The following is an 18,133-nucleotide window of genomic DNA, read 5'->3' on the forward strand; positions in this document are numbered from 1 at the left end:
AACCCATCATGTTCCTTCTGAAGCCCTTTATATACCAGGGCTGCAGTAACTCTTTCGAACAATCCCGAAGCCCAAAACACATACATATCGACTGCAAGCAAGCAATACCTCCTATCTGACTCCGGGTGGATTTTAAAGGGGAACAATAAAACTTAATAAAATCCTTATTCCGAGGAAGGTATAATGAGATACTGAAAATCCAAGTTTTCTTTTTCTAAGCATAGTATTGATTAATAAAGTTTTTTGTTTTTATTTTGAATCTAAAGGTAGTTTATGGTAGATACAAGTTTTTTGGTTTTTTGAAACAAAAATGTCAGATAGGAGGTATTGCTTGCTTGCAGTCGATATTGTTTTTTTCAGTCATTAAAATAAACTGTATTTATTTCTAGGTACTAAGTGAGGCGCCCGACTATGAGAATAAGCGGCTTCAACTGGAGACGCTATACAATAGGCTGGAAGCAGCCATCAGCCCGCCTCTCATTGAGGCTCTCACTCAAATGGATGCTGGTATGTTGATTTTACTATCTACGCTCCCCCTCCCCCCTCAATAGTCCTATACAGCAAGTACTAGGCTGCCATAAAATCCAAGGAAGTTCTGGTAGGATGGTATAGTTAGTTAAGTTTTCTAAAATTGCTATTCAGCTGCATCTATGAGGCAAGGAAATGCTTAGGCCGATAAAATTTCGAAACGAATTTCAGTTTTTTCCGTTCGGGAAAAGTAAAACCGTGTGCGTTTTTGTGAACATTTTGTACAAAAAAAGAGCATTTCGGTTTCCTAATCTGAATTCCTGATCCGGAAACTGAATGTGCAGCCGGCCAATTTTACAATTCCGCCTCTCGAAGTACTAGGCGAGCATAACCCAGAGGGTGTATGTTAACGTATCGCTTAGTACTGTGATCCCAGTACAATCGAGAAATAGCGCTTACCTAAAACCAGCGAGTGCTAGTAGGTGTACATAAGATTGTTGGCATTCCTTGTTGGTTGGTTGGTGGTCTCCGTTTAGTGGACGGCAATGATTTGAGGGATTTCATTCTTCCGTATCCTTGTCAAGTACTAGGCTGCCATATAGCAGAAGATGTTCTCACCTAACACCCTGCCCAGTAAGGAAAAGCAAAGTACAAGTCACCCAAAGTACTAGGCTCACATATAACCAAGGGGGTGTTACTCAGAGCGCACGGCGACGTACGTGTCGCTGTTCAGCGGCATGGGCCGCGCGGTGTCCGTGTGTCGCTGCTGGCGCCGCGCCGCCGCCGCCAGGCTCGCCAACAGCTGGAGACGACTGGATGCTCACACCCTGGCTGCCCTCACCAGGATGCTGGCTACTGAAGCTGGGAGACAGGTATGTACTACGTATAGGCTCGGTTCCAGTTGCAGTTAGTGAATGCTACCTACCAAATAAAGGCTGCTGGTAATTTCTGCCTTTATTTTTAGGGTTCCGTACCCAAAGGGTAAAACGGGACCCTATTGTTTTTGCTCCTTTTTCCGTCCGACCGTCCGTCCGTCCGTCTGTCACCAGGCTGTATCTCATGAACCGTGATAGTTCTCTAACTATCACGGTTCATGAGATACAGAACATTTCAACTCTCTAGTCGAAATTTTCACAGATGAATTTCTGTTGCCGCTATAACAACAAACACTAAAACAGTCACGGCGGCTGTTCTCATATCAGGAGATCAGCTGCGCAGGACATATAGTGCACGCACATATGCTTGGACAGCGGTGCACTCACTATTCCTTCATTCTCATAGCGCGAAGGGACGATAATCCGACACCACCGGAGAGAGATCACAAGCGGTTTGTTCCCCACAAAGTTAAATAATTAGTTCTTCAATATCACGCTGGTGTGGCCATTGGGAACATAAAAGAAAAAGGCTTTCCAAGTGGTGTAAATATGTAAAAATACTTTTATTAATTTAGAAGAAATTATATAAACGTGCTCACAGGGAAAAATTTGTACAGAGTGACATTCATTTCTTTTGTTCTTGACATTTTAGAAAAAATTAAAATTAAATACATCCTCCAATGAGGTTTTATATGTCATGAACATGCTGGGGCCTCAGCCACAAGCTAAACTCATCATAAAGCTAAACATTTAAAATAAATACCCAAATGGATTAGTAAAGAAATTAAAGATAAACTAAACTCAGGAGTAATTCTTATTTTAAAATTAAAGAGTAGGTCCATTAATTATACTCAATAGGTAATGGACACACTTCCATAACACTTGTTCTTACAACGTGACCTTGCTAGTTTTTACCTCCACTGCACGAACTAAATCATCTTTTCCTGGAATGACCTTTACAATTCTACCTACAGGCCAGTTCAATGGAGATACATTATCAGACTATAAAAGCCATAAGCCATTATTCTAGCCATTGTACTTAAATTAGAATACCTAAAACTATAAAACAAATTATTTTCCTTACATTTAATTAAAGAATTACATGTTGAAGGAATCGAATTGAGCTCAGAAGTATCAGAAACATCAGTATTTATCTGAGAATTATCATGAACATATTCACTGTTTTGCAAGTACTGTGGACCATGAAACCACAATGAGTTTTCGATTAACCGATCTGGTTTAAGACCGCGAGATAAGCAATCAGCAGGATTGTCGTTGGTGCTGACATAGTCCCAGTGTACATCTTTTGATAACTGCTTGATTTTTTCTATTCTATTAGCAACATAAGCAGTTAGTTTTACAGACTCAATCTTAAGCCATGATAAAACAATCTTTGAATCTAAATATAAGTAAATAGGAATATAATTATATTTTACTGCTAAAGTATCATGCACTTTTCTTGCCAACTTGGCTAACAACAAAGCACTATTGAGCTCAAGTCTAGGAATAGTTAACGTTTTATCCTTAGGATTAATACGAGACTTGGAACACAAAAGGTTAACATTTACAGTGTTATCATCTCTGACTACTCTCAAATAAAGGCAACACCCATGTGCGATATTAGATGCATCAGCATAACCAACTAACTCTAGCCTTTTATGTGGATATACATTGATATTTCTAGGAACAGATATACAAGACATATTCATCAAACCTTCAACAAATTGAAGAATTTTTTTATTTAAAGCATCAGGGAGAATATCATCCCACTTTAACTTTTCAAACCAGACTTGTTGCATTAAGTATTTAGCTTGCACCAAAATAGGACCTACCAAACCCAAAGGATCAAAAAATTTGCTAATAAAACTTAACATTTGTCTCTTAGTAGAAGGTTTTTGTATTTCAGCACTTGGACATTTCATATTTAAAGTATCAGAAGTCACATCATATGACAAGCCTAAAGTTTTCACAAAAGTATTTGTTTTATCAAAATCCTCTTTATTTAATTGATGAATTTCTATAGGAATGTCATCTAATATTTCAGTGTTATTTGAACACCACTTGTGTAATGAAAAACTAGCTAAGTTCAAAAGCTCAATAAGTTGCCTTTTTATCTCAACAAGCTCTAAAATATCGTTGGAACCACATAAAACATCATCGACATATGTAGAATATTTCAACACAAAAGATGCTAATGGATACTTCTCTTGGTACCGTTCAGCAAGTTCAATCAAACACCTAGTTGCTAAAAATGCAGAACTCTTTAAACCATATGTGACAGTTTGTAGCTGAAGACATTGCACACTTTGATCAACAGAATCTCGCCAAAGAATATTTTGCAAGCAGCAATGGTCTTTACTCACTAATATACCCCTATACATAGCCTTTATATCACACAGTAAAACATATTTAAAACTCCTAAATAGTGTCAAAATATCAAATAAATCATTTTGCACAACAGGCCCATTAAGCATCATGTCATTTAGACAAATACCTTTATTGGTTTTCATGCTCGCGTCAAAGACAGCTCGAACCGGAGTAGTTTTACTATTTAAATTAATGACTGGGTGGTGAAGTAAGAAATACACATTACCTGCCCTAGGATCATAGTTAGATATATCAAAGTACATGGCATGGCCTTGCTCAAGATAAACATGAATGAACTTCTTATACTGTTGATATAACTTATCATCTTTAGCGAAACGCCTTTCTAAATTATGAAAACGATGCAATGCCTGATTAAATGAGTTACCCATCTGGATATCGTTTAAATTAAGTTTTAAAGGTAAATCTACACAAAACTTTCCATCAACAAGTTTGACAGAGTTTTGAAAACATTCCTCAGCTAGTTGATGTTCAGTAATACCTTCTTTATAAATTTCAGGTACTTTTTCACATTTCCAAAAATTTGAAATAGTATGTTCAATACTATCAAGTTGATCATTATGAGAATTATGAGAAATATTATGGGGGGTACCTTGAACTGTTACACAGAAATTTGAAGAATGGATGTTTCCAACGGATACTGGCAGGCTGCCTGCTACAATATAACCTAGGCTGGTACTAACCAGGTAGGGACCTTGCGGCGTTAGAGGCAGTGATTCCCTCTGAAGCACCTGGAAAAATACATCACACCCTAATAACAAAGAAATTTCACCAGTTTTATTAAAGTTTTTATCTGCCAAATAGACATGCGAAGGAATATTAAACCCAACATTATAAAAACTGTGTTGTGGCAGTTCACAAGTTATATTCTTAGCTATATAACAGTTTAAGGCTAATTTAAAGTTACTATTAGCAGCATAAATATCAAAATTTGCCCTCTGGTGCATATTACTAGTGCCTTGTAGAATACCTGTTATGAGCTGATTTGCCGGTGTAATCTTGCAATCAATTTGATCAGCAAGCTTTTCTGTAATAAAAGATACCTGGCTACCCGTGTCCAGCAAAGCGCGTGCATGGATAAATGTACCATTTTTGGTGATAATACGCACTATAGCGGTAGGTAGCAGCACATCCTTCACAGGCGAGGTACTTGACATAGCTACTGCCCTGTCAGACCTTCCAACATCAGCACAGGGCACTGCGGCAGAAGAACTGGCAGTGGTGACATTGCTCGCCTCCATCTTAGCCATTTCCACACCATGCAGAAGCGTATTGTGCCGTTGCTGACAGATTGAGCATTTCAAACGCAGCTTGCATTTACCACCATGCGCATTCAAACAAACAATGCATAACTTATGTTTTTTAACAAATTGACCCTTGTCATTATCAGCAGCAAGTTTAAATTTGGCACACATGTACAATCTATGATTAGTATTGCAATACTTACATGAGACTGCTGCTGCTGTATTACATGCAGGCTTGCCAGTCTTCACACCACTGGGAGTACTCACAGGCATTGTTTCCATTGCATTCTCCCTGGCCAACGCTCTGGACTCCAAAAAATCTATGAATTCCTGCATAGAAAACACAACTTTTTTATCCCGTCTTAAATGAAACTCATTGTTTGTCTCAGAATCCACTTTTCGGAGCAAAATGTTGACCATTATCGGACCCCAAGCTTCAACCGGCATGTTTAAACTTTTTAGTGCAGTTAAATGTACATTAGCACTTGCTACCAAAGATCTAAGATCAGCAGTGCATTTAGGCAAATCAATCAAAGTATTAATGTGATGGTTAATGATCATTGGCTCATTGTTATAGCGGTTTTCTAACAACTTTAATGCTTCAGAATAATTTACTTCAGTCAAAGGCAAATTTTGAATTAAGCTTAAGGCTTCCCCAGTTAAAAATGATCTCAAATAATATAATTTTTGGCACAGACTCAAGCTTGTGTCAGAATCAATGACTGCCTTAAACATATTAATAAAAGGTAGATAATCTAAAATATTGGCACCACTAAATTCTTTTATTGTAATTTGTGGGAGCTTCCTGAAATTATTTGCATTTTGCCTAGGAGGCTCCGCCTCGGGCTGCCCCGATGTACGACAAGCATTGAGCTGACGATCAATTTTGGATATGCAGGTGAAGTACTTACTTTCATAAACAACGGGTTCTTCATCGTCCTTTGGATTTATGCACAAAATACTCTTGTTAAGGTCCTCGTAAGAGGCAAAGTTTTTCACCAAGCGACTGCGCCGCTCCGTGAGCAACTCACTAGACGCGATCACAATTTCTTCGCTGTTACAAAAACTTTCTTCACGAGTTATTGCACCCTTTACATAGCCCCTACGGAGCTTTAATTGAGCCAGCTCGTCACTAAGAGCCATGGTGCTATATCCTAAGATGCAAGCCAAAACCCAGATGCAACAAATGTAAGCAACACCTTAACGTTAAGTACACTGTTATAAAATTAAATAATATACAACTAACAAAACAAACAGAAACGTGTAAAAAAATGGCGACGCGAAAAAAATGATGAACGCCGACAGTCAATTCATTCACTCGATGTTCGATATTTGGCCGGAAACTCACGGCAAATGTTCATTGTTCGGTCGCTCTTCGCGCGCTCATTGGTCGCGTTTCGTTTTCTTGGGTTGGCAGCGCCTTACCTCGTTTGCACGTTTGGATACGCGCGATGCACGCAGCGAAACTGCTTCCGTAATAGCACGGAAACACCCTTACGCACAATTGATGGATGACTCCGAATCCTCCTGTGGCTTTCTTCTTTATAACCACTTTTTCATAAAGGGATTGCCTTGTAATACGAAGCATCAAATTTCTCCACTTTTATAAGAGTACTATCTTCTTACATATATTTAATTTGAAGGAATAATTCTCTTCTATGCAAGTCGAAGACAATCGAAGGACCTATTTTTCCTTATATTCGAAGGACCAGCTTCTCGAAAGCTCGTAGGATCACACTTTTTTCTCGAAGGACCACTTTCTTCTCGAAGGACCACTTTTTTCTCGAAGGACCACTTTTTATGTTCCCCACAAAGTTAAATAATTAGTTCTTCAATATCACGCTGGTGTGGCCATTGGGAACATAAAAGAAAAAGGCTTTCCAAGTGGTGTAAATATGTAAAAATACTTTTATTAATTTAGAAGAAATTATATAAACGTGCTCACAGGGAAAAATTTGTACAGAGTGACATTCATTTCTTTTGTTCTTGACATTTTAGAAAAAATTAAAATTAAATACATCCTCCAATGAGGTTTTATATGTCATGAACACGGTTTTTCCTTTACAGGTGGACTGGTTGACAAATGTATTGAAATCGGAGACTCCACTAGCGGAATTGATAAGGCTGTATACCGACTTGCTACTTTCCTTGGACCCGCCACCTACTAAGGTCTGTGTGAAATAAGCTTAAGAATAAGTAGTATTTATTTATTTTATACTAGCTTTCCGCCCGCGGCTTCGCCCGCGTGGAATTCGGTTATATTGCGGTATAAATCACAACTATAAGAAAACTTCTCATTCCCACGGAAAAATCTAAGAAGCGCGATGTAACGCTGGATACGATGAGCTACAGGTTAAAGCGCGAGATATCATTGCACTTCTTACGTATCTTAAAAAAAACAACGTCACCACGTTTTAAAAAGCTATCATTCCACTTCTTACGTATTTAAAAACACATCGTTACCACGTTTTAAAAACACCCAGCGCCATCTATCGCATACCTCAAGAACTAAATAACTTAACTAATACTTATACCAATTAGTAATTCGTTGAATTATAGTTATTTCAGGATAAGTAGATGTAAAAAAAACAGTTAAGACGATAAAACAAATTGTACGTCATCCCTCGGGAATTCCTCATTTTCGAGGATTCATTATCGTATCATTTAGCTTCTAAATTTATATGTTCATATTCGTTTGCAATATATAAGTAGATGTAAAAAAAAACAGTTTAGACGATTAAACAAATTGTACATCATCCCTCGGGAATTCCTCATTTTCGGGGATTCATTATCGTATCATTTAGCTTCTAAGTTTACATGTTTATATTCGTTTGCAATATATTACCTTGTTTTAAACGACACACAGCGCCATCTACAATCCATCCATCAAGCAAACAATATTTTTGTTTTCCCTCGGGAATATCTATTTTTTTTCGGGATAAAAAGTACCCTATTATTTAATCCGGACTTCTAACTTTACGTCTGCAAAATTTCAAAGCAATCGGTTCAGTAGTTACGGCGTGAAAGTGGAACAAACAAACAAACAAACTCACTTTCCGATTTATAATATTAGTAAGGATTTCTGGTTATTGATATTTATAATTAAATGTATAATTTACGTACATAATAAATATTATAGTTGAGCTTAATTATATAACTTGCCTAGCCTTGTCTAACTATGTTGGGGCCGGCTTCCCGTCTAACCGGGACGTAGCTGAGTACCAGTGCTTTACAAGGAGCGACTGCCCTATCTGACCCCCTCAACCCAGAACCCGGGCAACCCAATACCCCTTGGTTAGACTGGTGTCAGACTAACTGGCTTCTGACTACCCGTAACGACTGCCAAGGGAGTTCAATGACATGACTCAGGCAACCCGATAGCTCTTAATAATGTTTGACAGACTTTCTGGCTTCTGACTACCCGTAGCGACGGCCAAAGATGTTCATATGACAGCAGGTAACTGTGTTAAGAAGGTCAGACAGGCAGTCGCTCTATGTGGCACACTGGTATTCAGCTGCATCTCATTAGACTGGAAGCCGATCCCAACATAGTTTGGAAAAGGCTAGACAGATGATGAACCGTCGTCTTTCAGGTGGTTTCAGCTAACTTAAAGTTATGTTCATCTCCTGAAGAAGGTATATTATTACTGACTGACTTGAGAAATGATATAGAAGACTTTATAACTTGCATTGAAGGAGTTATAGATGCGCCTAGGCAGAATAAAGGTGAGTTCATTTCTTGTTGTTTTTGCACATGAGATAAAGTCTATATGCCAAGGTCTGCCGGGGCTGGGGGATTGTTCGCGCGAGTTACCGCGGCCCTGGTACGTACGCGGTCTACGACGGAACACGACGGTTTTTAGTCAGTAAGAGTCTGACACTCCCTCACCGCTGCTAACCCACAGCGGGAGGGGCATTTGATGATTTTTGACGTCTATGTATTTCCTTATGTACACTCTATGTACTTCCCTATGTATTTCCTTATGAACACTATGTACTGCCCTATGTATTTCCTTATGTACACTCTATGTACTTCTCTATGTATTTCCTTATGTACACTCTATGTACTCCTTATGTACATTCTATGTACTGCCCTATGTATTTCCTTATGTACATTCTATGTACTGCCCTATGTATTTCCTTATGTACACTCTATGTACTGCCCTATGTATTTCCTTATGTACACTCTATGTACTTCCCTATGTATTTCCTTATGTACACTCTATGTACTCCCTATGTATTTCCTTATGTACACTCTATGTACTTCCCTATGTATTTTCTTATGTACACTCTATGTACTCCCCTATTTACGCTCTATGTACTCACCTATGTACACTCTATGTACTGCCCTATGTATTTCCTTATGTACACTCTATGTACTCCTCTATGTATTTCCTTATGTACACTCTATGTACTCCCCTATGTACATTCTATGTACTGCCCTATGTATTTTCTTATGTACACTCTATGTACTCCCCTATGTACTCTCTATGTACTGCCCTATGTATTTCCTTATGTACATTCTATGTACTCCCCTATGTACTCTCTATGTACTCTATGTATTTCCTTATGTACATTCTATGTACTGCCCTATGTATTTCCTTATGTACACTCTATGTACTCCCCTATGTACATTCTATGTACTGCTCTATGTATTTCCTTATGTACATTCTATGTACTGCCCTATGTATTTTCTTATGTACACTCTATGTACTCCCCTATGTACTCTCTATGTACTGCCCTATGTATTTCCTTATGTACATTCTATGTACTCCCCTATGTACTCTCTATGTACTCTATGTATTTCCTTATGTACATTCTATGTACTGCCCTATGTATTTCCTTATGTACACTCTATGTACTCCCCTATGTACATTCTATGTACTGCTCTATGTATTTCCTTATGTACATTCTATGTACTGCCCTATGTATTTCCTTATGTACACTCTATGTACTCCCCTATGTACATTCTATGTACTGCCCTATGTATTTCCTTATGTACACTCTATGTACTCCCCTATGTACATTCTATGTACTGCCCTTTGTATTTCCTTATGTACACTCTATGTACTCCCCTATGTACACTCTATGTACTGCCCTATGTATTTCCTTATGTACACTTTATGTACTCCCCTATGTATTTTCTTATGTACACTCTATGTACTCCCCTATGTACATTCTATGTACTTCCTATGTATTTCCTTATGTACACTATGTACTGCCCTATGTATTTCCTTATGTACAATCTATGTACTCCCCTATGTACACTCTATGTACTCCCCTATGTACATTCTATGTACTCCCCTATGTACACTCTATGTACTCCCCTATGTATTTCTATATGTACACTCTATGTACTCCCCTATGTACGTTCTATGTATTTCCTTATGTACACTCTATGTACTCCCCTATGTACACTTTATGTACTCCCCTATGTATTTCTTTATGTACACTCTATGTACTCCCCTATGTACATTCTATGTACTCCCCTATGTACACTCTATGTACTCCTCTATGTATTTCCTTATGTACACTCTATGTACTGCCCAATTTACGCTCTATGTACTCACCTATGTACACTCTATGTACTGCCCTATGTACATTCTATGTACTGCTCTATGTATTTCCTTATGTACACTCTATGTACTCCTCTATGTATTTCCTTATGTACACTATGTACTGCCCTATGTATTTCCTTATGTACACTCTATGTACTCCCCTATGTACATTCTATGTACTGCTCTATGTATTTTCTTATGTACACTATGTACTCCCCTATGTACTCTCTATGTACTGCCCTATGTATTTCCTTATGTACACAATGTACTCCTCTATGTATTTCCTTATGTACACTCTATGTACTCCCCAATGTATTTCCTTATGTGCACTATATGTACTCCCCTATGTACACTCTATGTACTCCCCTATGTACACTCTATGTACTCCCCTATGTACAGTCTATGTACTTCCCTATGTACATTCTATGTACTGCCCTATGTATTTCCTTATGTACACTCTATGTACTCCCCTATGTACGCTCTATGTATTGCCCTATGTATTTCCTTATGTACTCCCCTATGTACGCTCTATGTACTCCCCTATGTACACTTTATGTACTCCCCTATGTATTTCCTTATGTACTCCCCTATGTACGCTCTATGTACTCCCCTATGTACACTTTATGTACTCCCCTATGTATTTCTTTATGTACACTCTATGTACTCACCTATGTACACTATGTACTCCCCTATGTACATTCTATGTACTCCCCTATGTACATTCTATGTACTCCCCTATGTACACTCTATGTACTGCCCTATGTATTTCCTTATGTACATTCTATGTACTCCCCTATGTACTCTCTATGTACTCTATGTATTTCCTTATGTACATTCTATGTACTGCCCTATGTATTTCCTTATGTACACTCTATGTACTCCCCTATGTACATTCTATGTACTGCTCTATGTATTTCCTTATGTACATTCTATGTACTGCCCTATGTATTTTCTTATGTACACTCTATGTACTCCCCTATGTACTCTCTATGTACTGCCCTATGTATTTCCTTATGTACATTCTATGTACTCCCCTATGTACTCTCTATGTACTCTATGTATTTCCTTATGTACATTCTATGTACTGCCCTATGTATTTCCTTATGTACACTCTATGTACTCCCCTATGTACATTCTATGTACTGCTCTATGTATTTCCTTATGTACATTCTATGTACTGCCCTATGTATTTCCTTATGTACACTCTATGTACTCCCCTATGTACATTCTATGTACTGCCCTATGTATTTCCTTATGTACACTCTATGTACTCCCCTATGTACATTCTATGTACTGCCCTTTGTATTTCCTTATGTACACTCTATGTACTCCCCTATGTACACTCTATGTACTGCCCTATGTATTTCCTTATGTACACTCTATGTACTCCCCTATGTATTTTCTTATGTACACTCTATGTACTCCCCTATGTACATTCTATGTACTTCCTATGTATTTCCTTATGTACACTATGTACTGCCCTATGTATTTCCTTATGTACAATCTATGTACTCCCCTATGTACACTCTATGTACTCCCCTATGTACATTCTATGTACTCCCCTATGTACACTCTATGTACTCCCCTATGTATTTCTATATGTACACTCTATGTACTCCCCTATGTACGTTCTATGTATTTCCTTATGTACACTCTATGTACTCCCCTATGTATTTCCTTATGTACACTATATGTACTCCCCTATGTACACGCTATGTACTCCCCTATGTACACTCTATGTACTTCCCTATGTACATTCTATGTACTGCCCTATGTATTTCCTTATGTACACTCTATGTACTGCCCTATGTATTTCCTTATGTACACTATGTACTCCCCTATGTATTTCCTTATGTACACTCTATGTACTCTCCTATGTACATTCTATGTACTCCCCTATGTATTTTCTTATGTACACTCTATGTACTCCCCTATGTACTCTCTATGTACTGCCCTATGTATTTCCTTATGTTCACAATGTACTCCCCTATGTACACTCTATGTACTCCTCTATGTATTTCCTTATGTACACTATGCACTCCCCTATGTACATTCTATGTACTGCCCTATGTATTTCCTTATGTACACTATGTACTCCCCTATGTACATTCTATGTACTCCCCTTTGTACACTCTATGTACTCCTCTATGTATTTCCTTATGTACACTCTATGTACTGCCCTATGTATTTCCTTATGTACACTCTATGTACTCCCCTATGTACATTCTATGTACTGCTCTATGTATTTCCTTATGTACATTCTATGTGCTGCCCTATGTATTTCCTTATGTACACTCTATGTACTCCCCTATTTACGCTCTATGTACTCACCTATGTACACTCTATGTACTGCCCTATGTACATTCTATGTACTGCTCTATGTATTTCCTTATGTACACTCTATGTACTCCCCTATGTACATTCTATGTACTCCCTTATGTACATTCTATGTACTCCTCTATGTATTTCCTTATGTACACTCTATGTACTGCCCTATGTATTTCCTTATGTACACTCTATGTACTCCCCTATGTACATTCTATGTACTGCTCTATGTATTTCCTTATGTACATTCTATGTGCTGCCCTATGTATTTCCTTATGTACACTCTATGTACTCCTCTATGTATTTCCTTATGTACACTCTATGTACTCCCTTATGTACATTCTATGTACTCCCCTATGTACACTCTATGTACTCCTCTATGTATTTCCTTATGTACACTCTATGTACTGCCCTATGTATTTCCTTATGTACACTCTATGTACTCCCCTATGTATTTCTTTATGTACACTCTATGTACTCCCCTATTTACGCTCTATGTACTCACCTATGTACACTCTATGTACTCCCCTATGTACATTCTATGTACTTCCTATGTATTTCCTTATGTACACTATGTACTGCCCTATGTATTTCCTTATGTACAATCTATGTACTCCCCTATGTACACTCTATGTACTCCCCTATGTACATTCTATGTACTCCCCTATGTACACTCTATGTACTCCCCTATGTATTTCTATATGTACACTCTATGTACTCCCCTATGTACGTTCTATGTATTTCCTTATGTACACTCTATGTACTCCCCTATGTATTTCCTTATGTACACTATATGTACTCCCCTATGTACACGCTATGTACTCCCCTATGTACACTCTATGTACTTCCCTATGTACATTCTATGTACTGCCCTATGTATTTCCTTATGTACACTCTATGTACTGCCCTATGTATTTCCTTATGTACACTATGTACTCCCCTATGTATTTCCTTATGTACACTCTATGTACTCTCCTATGTACATTCTATGTACTCCCCTATGTATTTTCTTATGTACACTCTATGTACTCCCCTATGTACTCTCTATGTACTGCCCTATGTATTTCCTTATGTTCACAATGTACTCCCCTATGTACACTCTATGTACTCCTCTATGTATTTCCTTATGTACACTCTATGTACTCCCCTATGTACATTCTATGTACTGCTCTATGTATTTCCTTATGTACACTCTATGTACTCCCCTATTTACGCTCTATGTACTCACCTATGTACACTCTATGTACTGCCCTATGTACATTCTATGTACTGCTCTATGTATTTCCTTATGTACACTCTATGTACTCCCCTATGTACATTCTATGTACTCCCCTATGTACACTCTATGTACTCCTCTATGTATTTCCTTATGTACACTCTATGTACTGCCCTATGTATTTCCTTATGTACACTCTATGTACTCCCCTATGTACATTCTATGTACTGCTCTATGTATTTCCTTATGTACATTCTATGTGCTGCCCTATGTATTTCCTTATGTACACTCTATGTACTCCTCTATGTATTTCCTTATGTACACTCTATGTACTCCCTTATGTACATTCTATGTACTCCCCTATGTACACTCTATGTACTCCTCTATGTATTTCCTTATGTACACTCTATGTACTGCCCTATGTATTTCCTTATGTACACTATGTACTCCCCTATGTAGGCTCTATGTACTCAACTATGTACACTCTATGTACTGCTCTATGTATTTCCTTATGTACACTCTATGTACTCACCTATGTACACTCTATGTATTGCCCTATGTATTTCCTTATGTACTCCCCTATGTACACTTTATGTACTCCCCTATGTATTTCTTTATGTACACTCTATGTACTCATCTATGTACACTCTATGTACTCCCCTATGTATTTCCTTATGTACACTCTATGTACTCCTCTATGTATTTCCTTATGTACACTCTATGTACTCCCTTATGTACATTCTATGTTCTCCCCTATGTACACTCTATGTACTCCTCTATGTATTTCCTTATGTACACTCTATGTACTGCCCTATGTATTTCCTTATGTACACTCTATGTACTCCCCTATGTAGGCTCTATGTACTCAACTATGTACACTCTATGTACTGCTCTATGTATTTCCTTATGTACACTCTATGTACTCACCTATGTACACTCTATGTATTGCCCTATGTATTTCCTTATGTACTCCCCTATGTACACTTTATGTACTCCCCTATGTATTTCTTTATGTACACTCTATGTACTCACCTATGTACACTCTATGTACTCCCCTATGTACACTCTATGTACTCCCCTATGTATTTCTTTATGTACACTATGCACTCCCCTATGTACATTCTATGTACTGCCCTATGTATTTCCTTATGTACATTCTATGTGCTGCCCTATGTGTTTCCTTATGTACACTCTATGTACTCCCCTATTTACGCTCTATGTACTCACCTATGTACACTCTATGTACTCCCCTATGTACATTCTATGTACTGCTCTATGTATTTCCTTATGTACATTCTATGTGCTGCCCTATGTATTTCCTTATGTACACTCTATGTACTCCCTTATGTACATTCTATGTACTGCCCTATGTACATTCTATGTACTGCTCTATGTATTTCCTTATGTACATTCTATGTACTGCCCTATGTATTTCCTTATGTACACTCTATGTACTCCCCTATTTACGTTTTATGTACTCACCTATGTACACTCTATGTACTGCCCTATGTACATTCTATGTACTGCTCTATGTATTTCCTTATGTACACTCTATGTACTCCTCTATGTATTTCCTTATGTACACTCTATGTACTGCCCTATGTATTTCCTTATGTACACTCTATGTACTCCCCTATGTAGGCTCTATGTACTCAACTATGTACACTCTATGTACTGCTCTATGTATTTCCTTATGTACACTCTATGTACTCACCTATGTACACTCTATGTATTGCCCTATGTATTTCCTTATGTACTCCCCTATGTACACTTTATGTACTCCCCTATGTATTTCTTTATGTACACTCTATGTACTCACCTATGTACACTCTATGTACTCCCCTATGTACACTCTATGTACTCCCCTATGTATTTCTTTATGTACACTATGCACTCCCCTATGTACATTCTATGTACTGCCCTATGTATTTCCTTATGTACATTCTATGTGCTGCCCTATGTGTTTCCTTATGTACACTCTATGTACTCCCCTATTTACGCTCTATGTACTCACCTATGTACACTCTATGTACTCCCCTATGTACATTCTATGTACTGCTCTATGTATTTCCTTATGTACATTCTATGTGCTGCCCTATGTATTTCCTTATGTACACTCTATGTACTCCCTTATGTACATTCTATGTACTGCCCTATGTACATTCTATGTACTGCTCTATGTATTTCCTTATGTACATTCTATGTACTGCCCTATGTATTTCCTTATGTACACTCTATGTACTCCCCTATTTACGTTTTATGTACTCACCTATGTACACTCTATGTACTGCCCTATGTACATTCTATGTACTGCTCTATGTATTTCCTTATGTACACTCTATGTACTCCTCTATGTATTTCCTTATGTACACTCTATGTACTGCCCTATGTATTTCCTTATGTACACTCTATGTACTCCCCTATGTACATTCTATGTACTGCTCTATGTATTTCCTTATGTACAATCTATGTACTCCCCTATGTACACTCTATGTACTCCCCTATGTACATTCTATGTACTGCCCTATGTACATTCTATGTACTGCCCTATGTATTTTCTTATGTACACTCTATGTACTCCCCTATGTACTCTCTATGTACTGCCCTATGTATTTCCTTATGTACACTCTATGTACTCCTCTATGTATTTCCTTATGTACACTCTATGTACTCCCCTATGTACACTCTATGTACTCCCCTATTTACGCTCTATGTACTCACCTATGTACACTCTATGTACTGCCCTATGTACATTCTATGTACTGCTCTATGTATTTCCTTATGTACACTCTATGTACTCCTCTATGTATTTCCTTATGTACACTCTATGTACTCCCCTATGTACACTCTATGTACTCCCCTATTTACGCTCTATGTACTCACCTATGTACACTCTATGTACTGCCCTATGTACATTCTATGTACTGCTCTATGTATTTCCTTATGTACACTCTATGTACTCCTCTATGTATTTCCTTATGTACACTCTATGTACTGCCCTATGTATTTCCTTATGTACACTCTATGTACTCCCCTATTTACGCTCTATGTACTCACCTATGTACACTCTATGTACTGCCCTATGTACATTCTATGTACTGCTCTATGTATTTCCTTATGTACACTCTATGTACTCCTCTATGTATTTCCTTATGTACACTCTATGTACTGCCCTATGTATTTCCTTATGTACACTCTATGTACTCCCCTATGTACATTCTATGTACTGCTCTATGTATTTCCTTATGTACATTCTATGTGCTGCCCTATGTATTTCCTTATGTACACTCTATGTACTCCCCTATTTACGCTCTATGTACTCACCTATGTACACTCTATGTACTGCCCTATGTACATTCTATGTACTGCTCTATGTATTTCCTTATGTACACTCTATGTACTCCTCTATGTATTTCCTTATGTACATTCTATGTACTGCCCTATGTATTTCCTTATGTACACTCTATGTACTCCCCTATGTACATTCTATGTACTCCCCTATGTACACTCTATGTACTCCTCTATGTATTTCCTTATGTACACTCTATGTACTGCCCTATGTATTTCCTTATGTACACTCTATGTACTCCCCTATGTACATTCTATGTACTGCTCTATGTATTTCCTTATGTACATTCTATGTGCTGCCCTATGTATTTCCTTATGTACACTCTATGTACTCCTCTATGTATTTCCTTATGTACACTCTATGTACTCCCTTATGTACATTCTATGTACTCCCCTATGTACACTCTATGTACTCCTCTATGTATTTCCTTATGTACACTCTATGTACTGCCCTATGTATTTCCTTATGTACACTCTATGTACTCCCCTATGTATTTCTTTATGTACACTCTATGTACTCCCCTATTTACGCTCTATGTACTCACCTATGTACACTCTATGTACTGCCCTATGTACATTCTATGTACTGCTCTATGTATTTCCTTATGTACACTCTATGTACTCCTCTATGTATTTCCTTATGTACACTCTATGTACTCCCTTATGTACATTCTATGTACTCCCCTATGTACACTCTATGTACTCCTCTATGTA

At 37.8% G+C, this 18,133-nt stretch overlaps 2 protein-coding genes across 4 annotated transcripts in view; one reads left to right on the plus strand and one right to left on the minus strand.

Moving 5' to 3' along the window:
* LOC124644070 (conserved oligomeric Golgi complex subunit 7) overlaps nucleotides 1-18,133 on the plus strand; it is a 52,173-nt gene that overhangs the window by 23,263 nt on the left and 10,777 nt on the right. For all 3 annotated transcript variants that reach the window (XM_047183274.1, XM_047183276.1, XM_047183275.1), the window contains 4 exons: nucleotides 390-507; nucleotides 1,171-1,340; nucleotides 7,040-7,141; nucleotides 8,566-8,698. In XM_047183274.1, coding sequence (XP_047039230.1) covers nucleotides 390-507; nucleotides 1,171-1,340; nucleotides 7,040-7,141; nucleotides 8,566-8,698 — 523 coding nt within the window. The remainder of the gene's footprint in view (nucleotides 1-389; nucleotides 508-1,170; nucleotides 1,341-7,039; nucleotides 7,142-8,565; nucleotides 8,699-18,133) is intronic.
* On the minus strand, nucleotides 3,926-5,874 carry LOC124644072. The gene is made up of 2 exons (XM_047183277.1): nucleotides 5,176-5,874; nucleotides 3,926-4,459 (listed from the first exon to the last, which is right to left on the minus strand). The coding sequence occupies exons 1-2, from the start codon at nucleotides 5,705-5,707 to the stop codon at nucleotides 4,407-4,409; spliced, it is 585 nt and encodes a 194-aa protein (XP_047039233.1). The 5' UTR covers nucleotides 5,708-5,874; the 3' UTR covers nucleotides 3,926-4,406.

The sequence above is a fragment of the Helicoverpa zea genome, chromosome 29 (assembly GCF_022581195.2).
Source record: "Helicoverpa zea isolate HzStark_Cry1AcR chromosome 29, ilHelZeax1.1, whole genome shotgun sequence".
Lineage (NCBI taxonomy): Eukaryota > Metazoa > Arthropoda > Insecta > Lepidoptera > Noctuidae > Helicoverpa > Helicoverpa zea.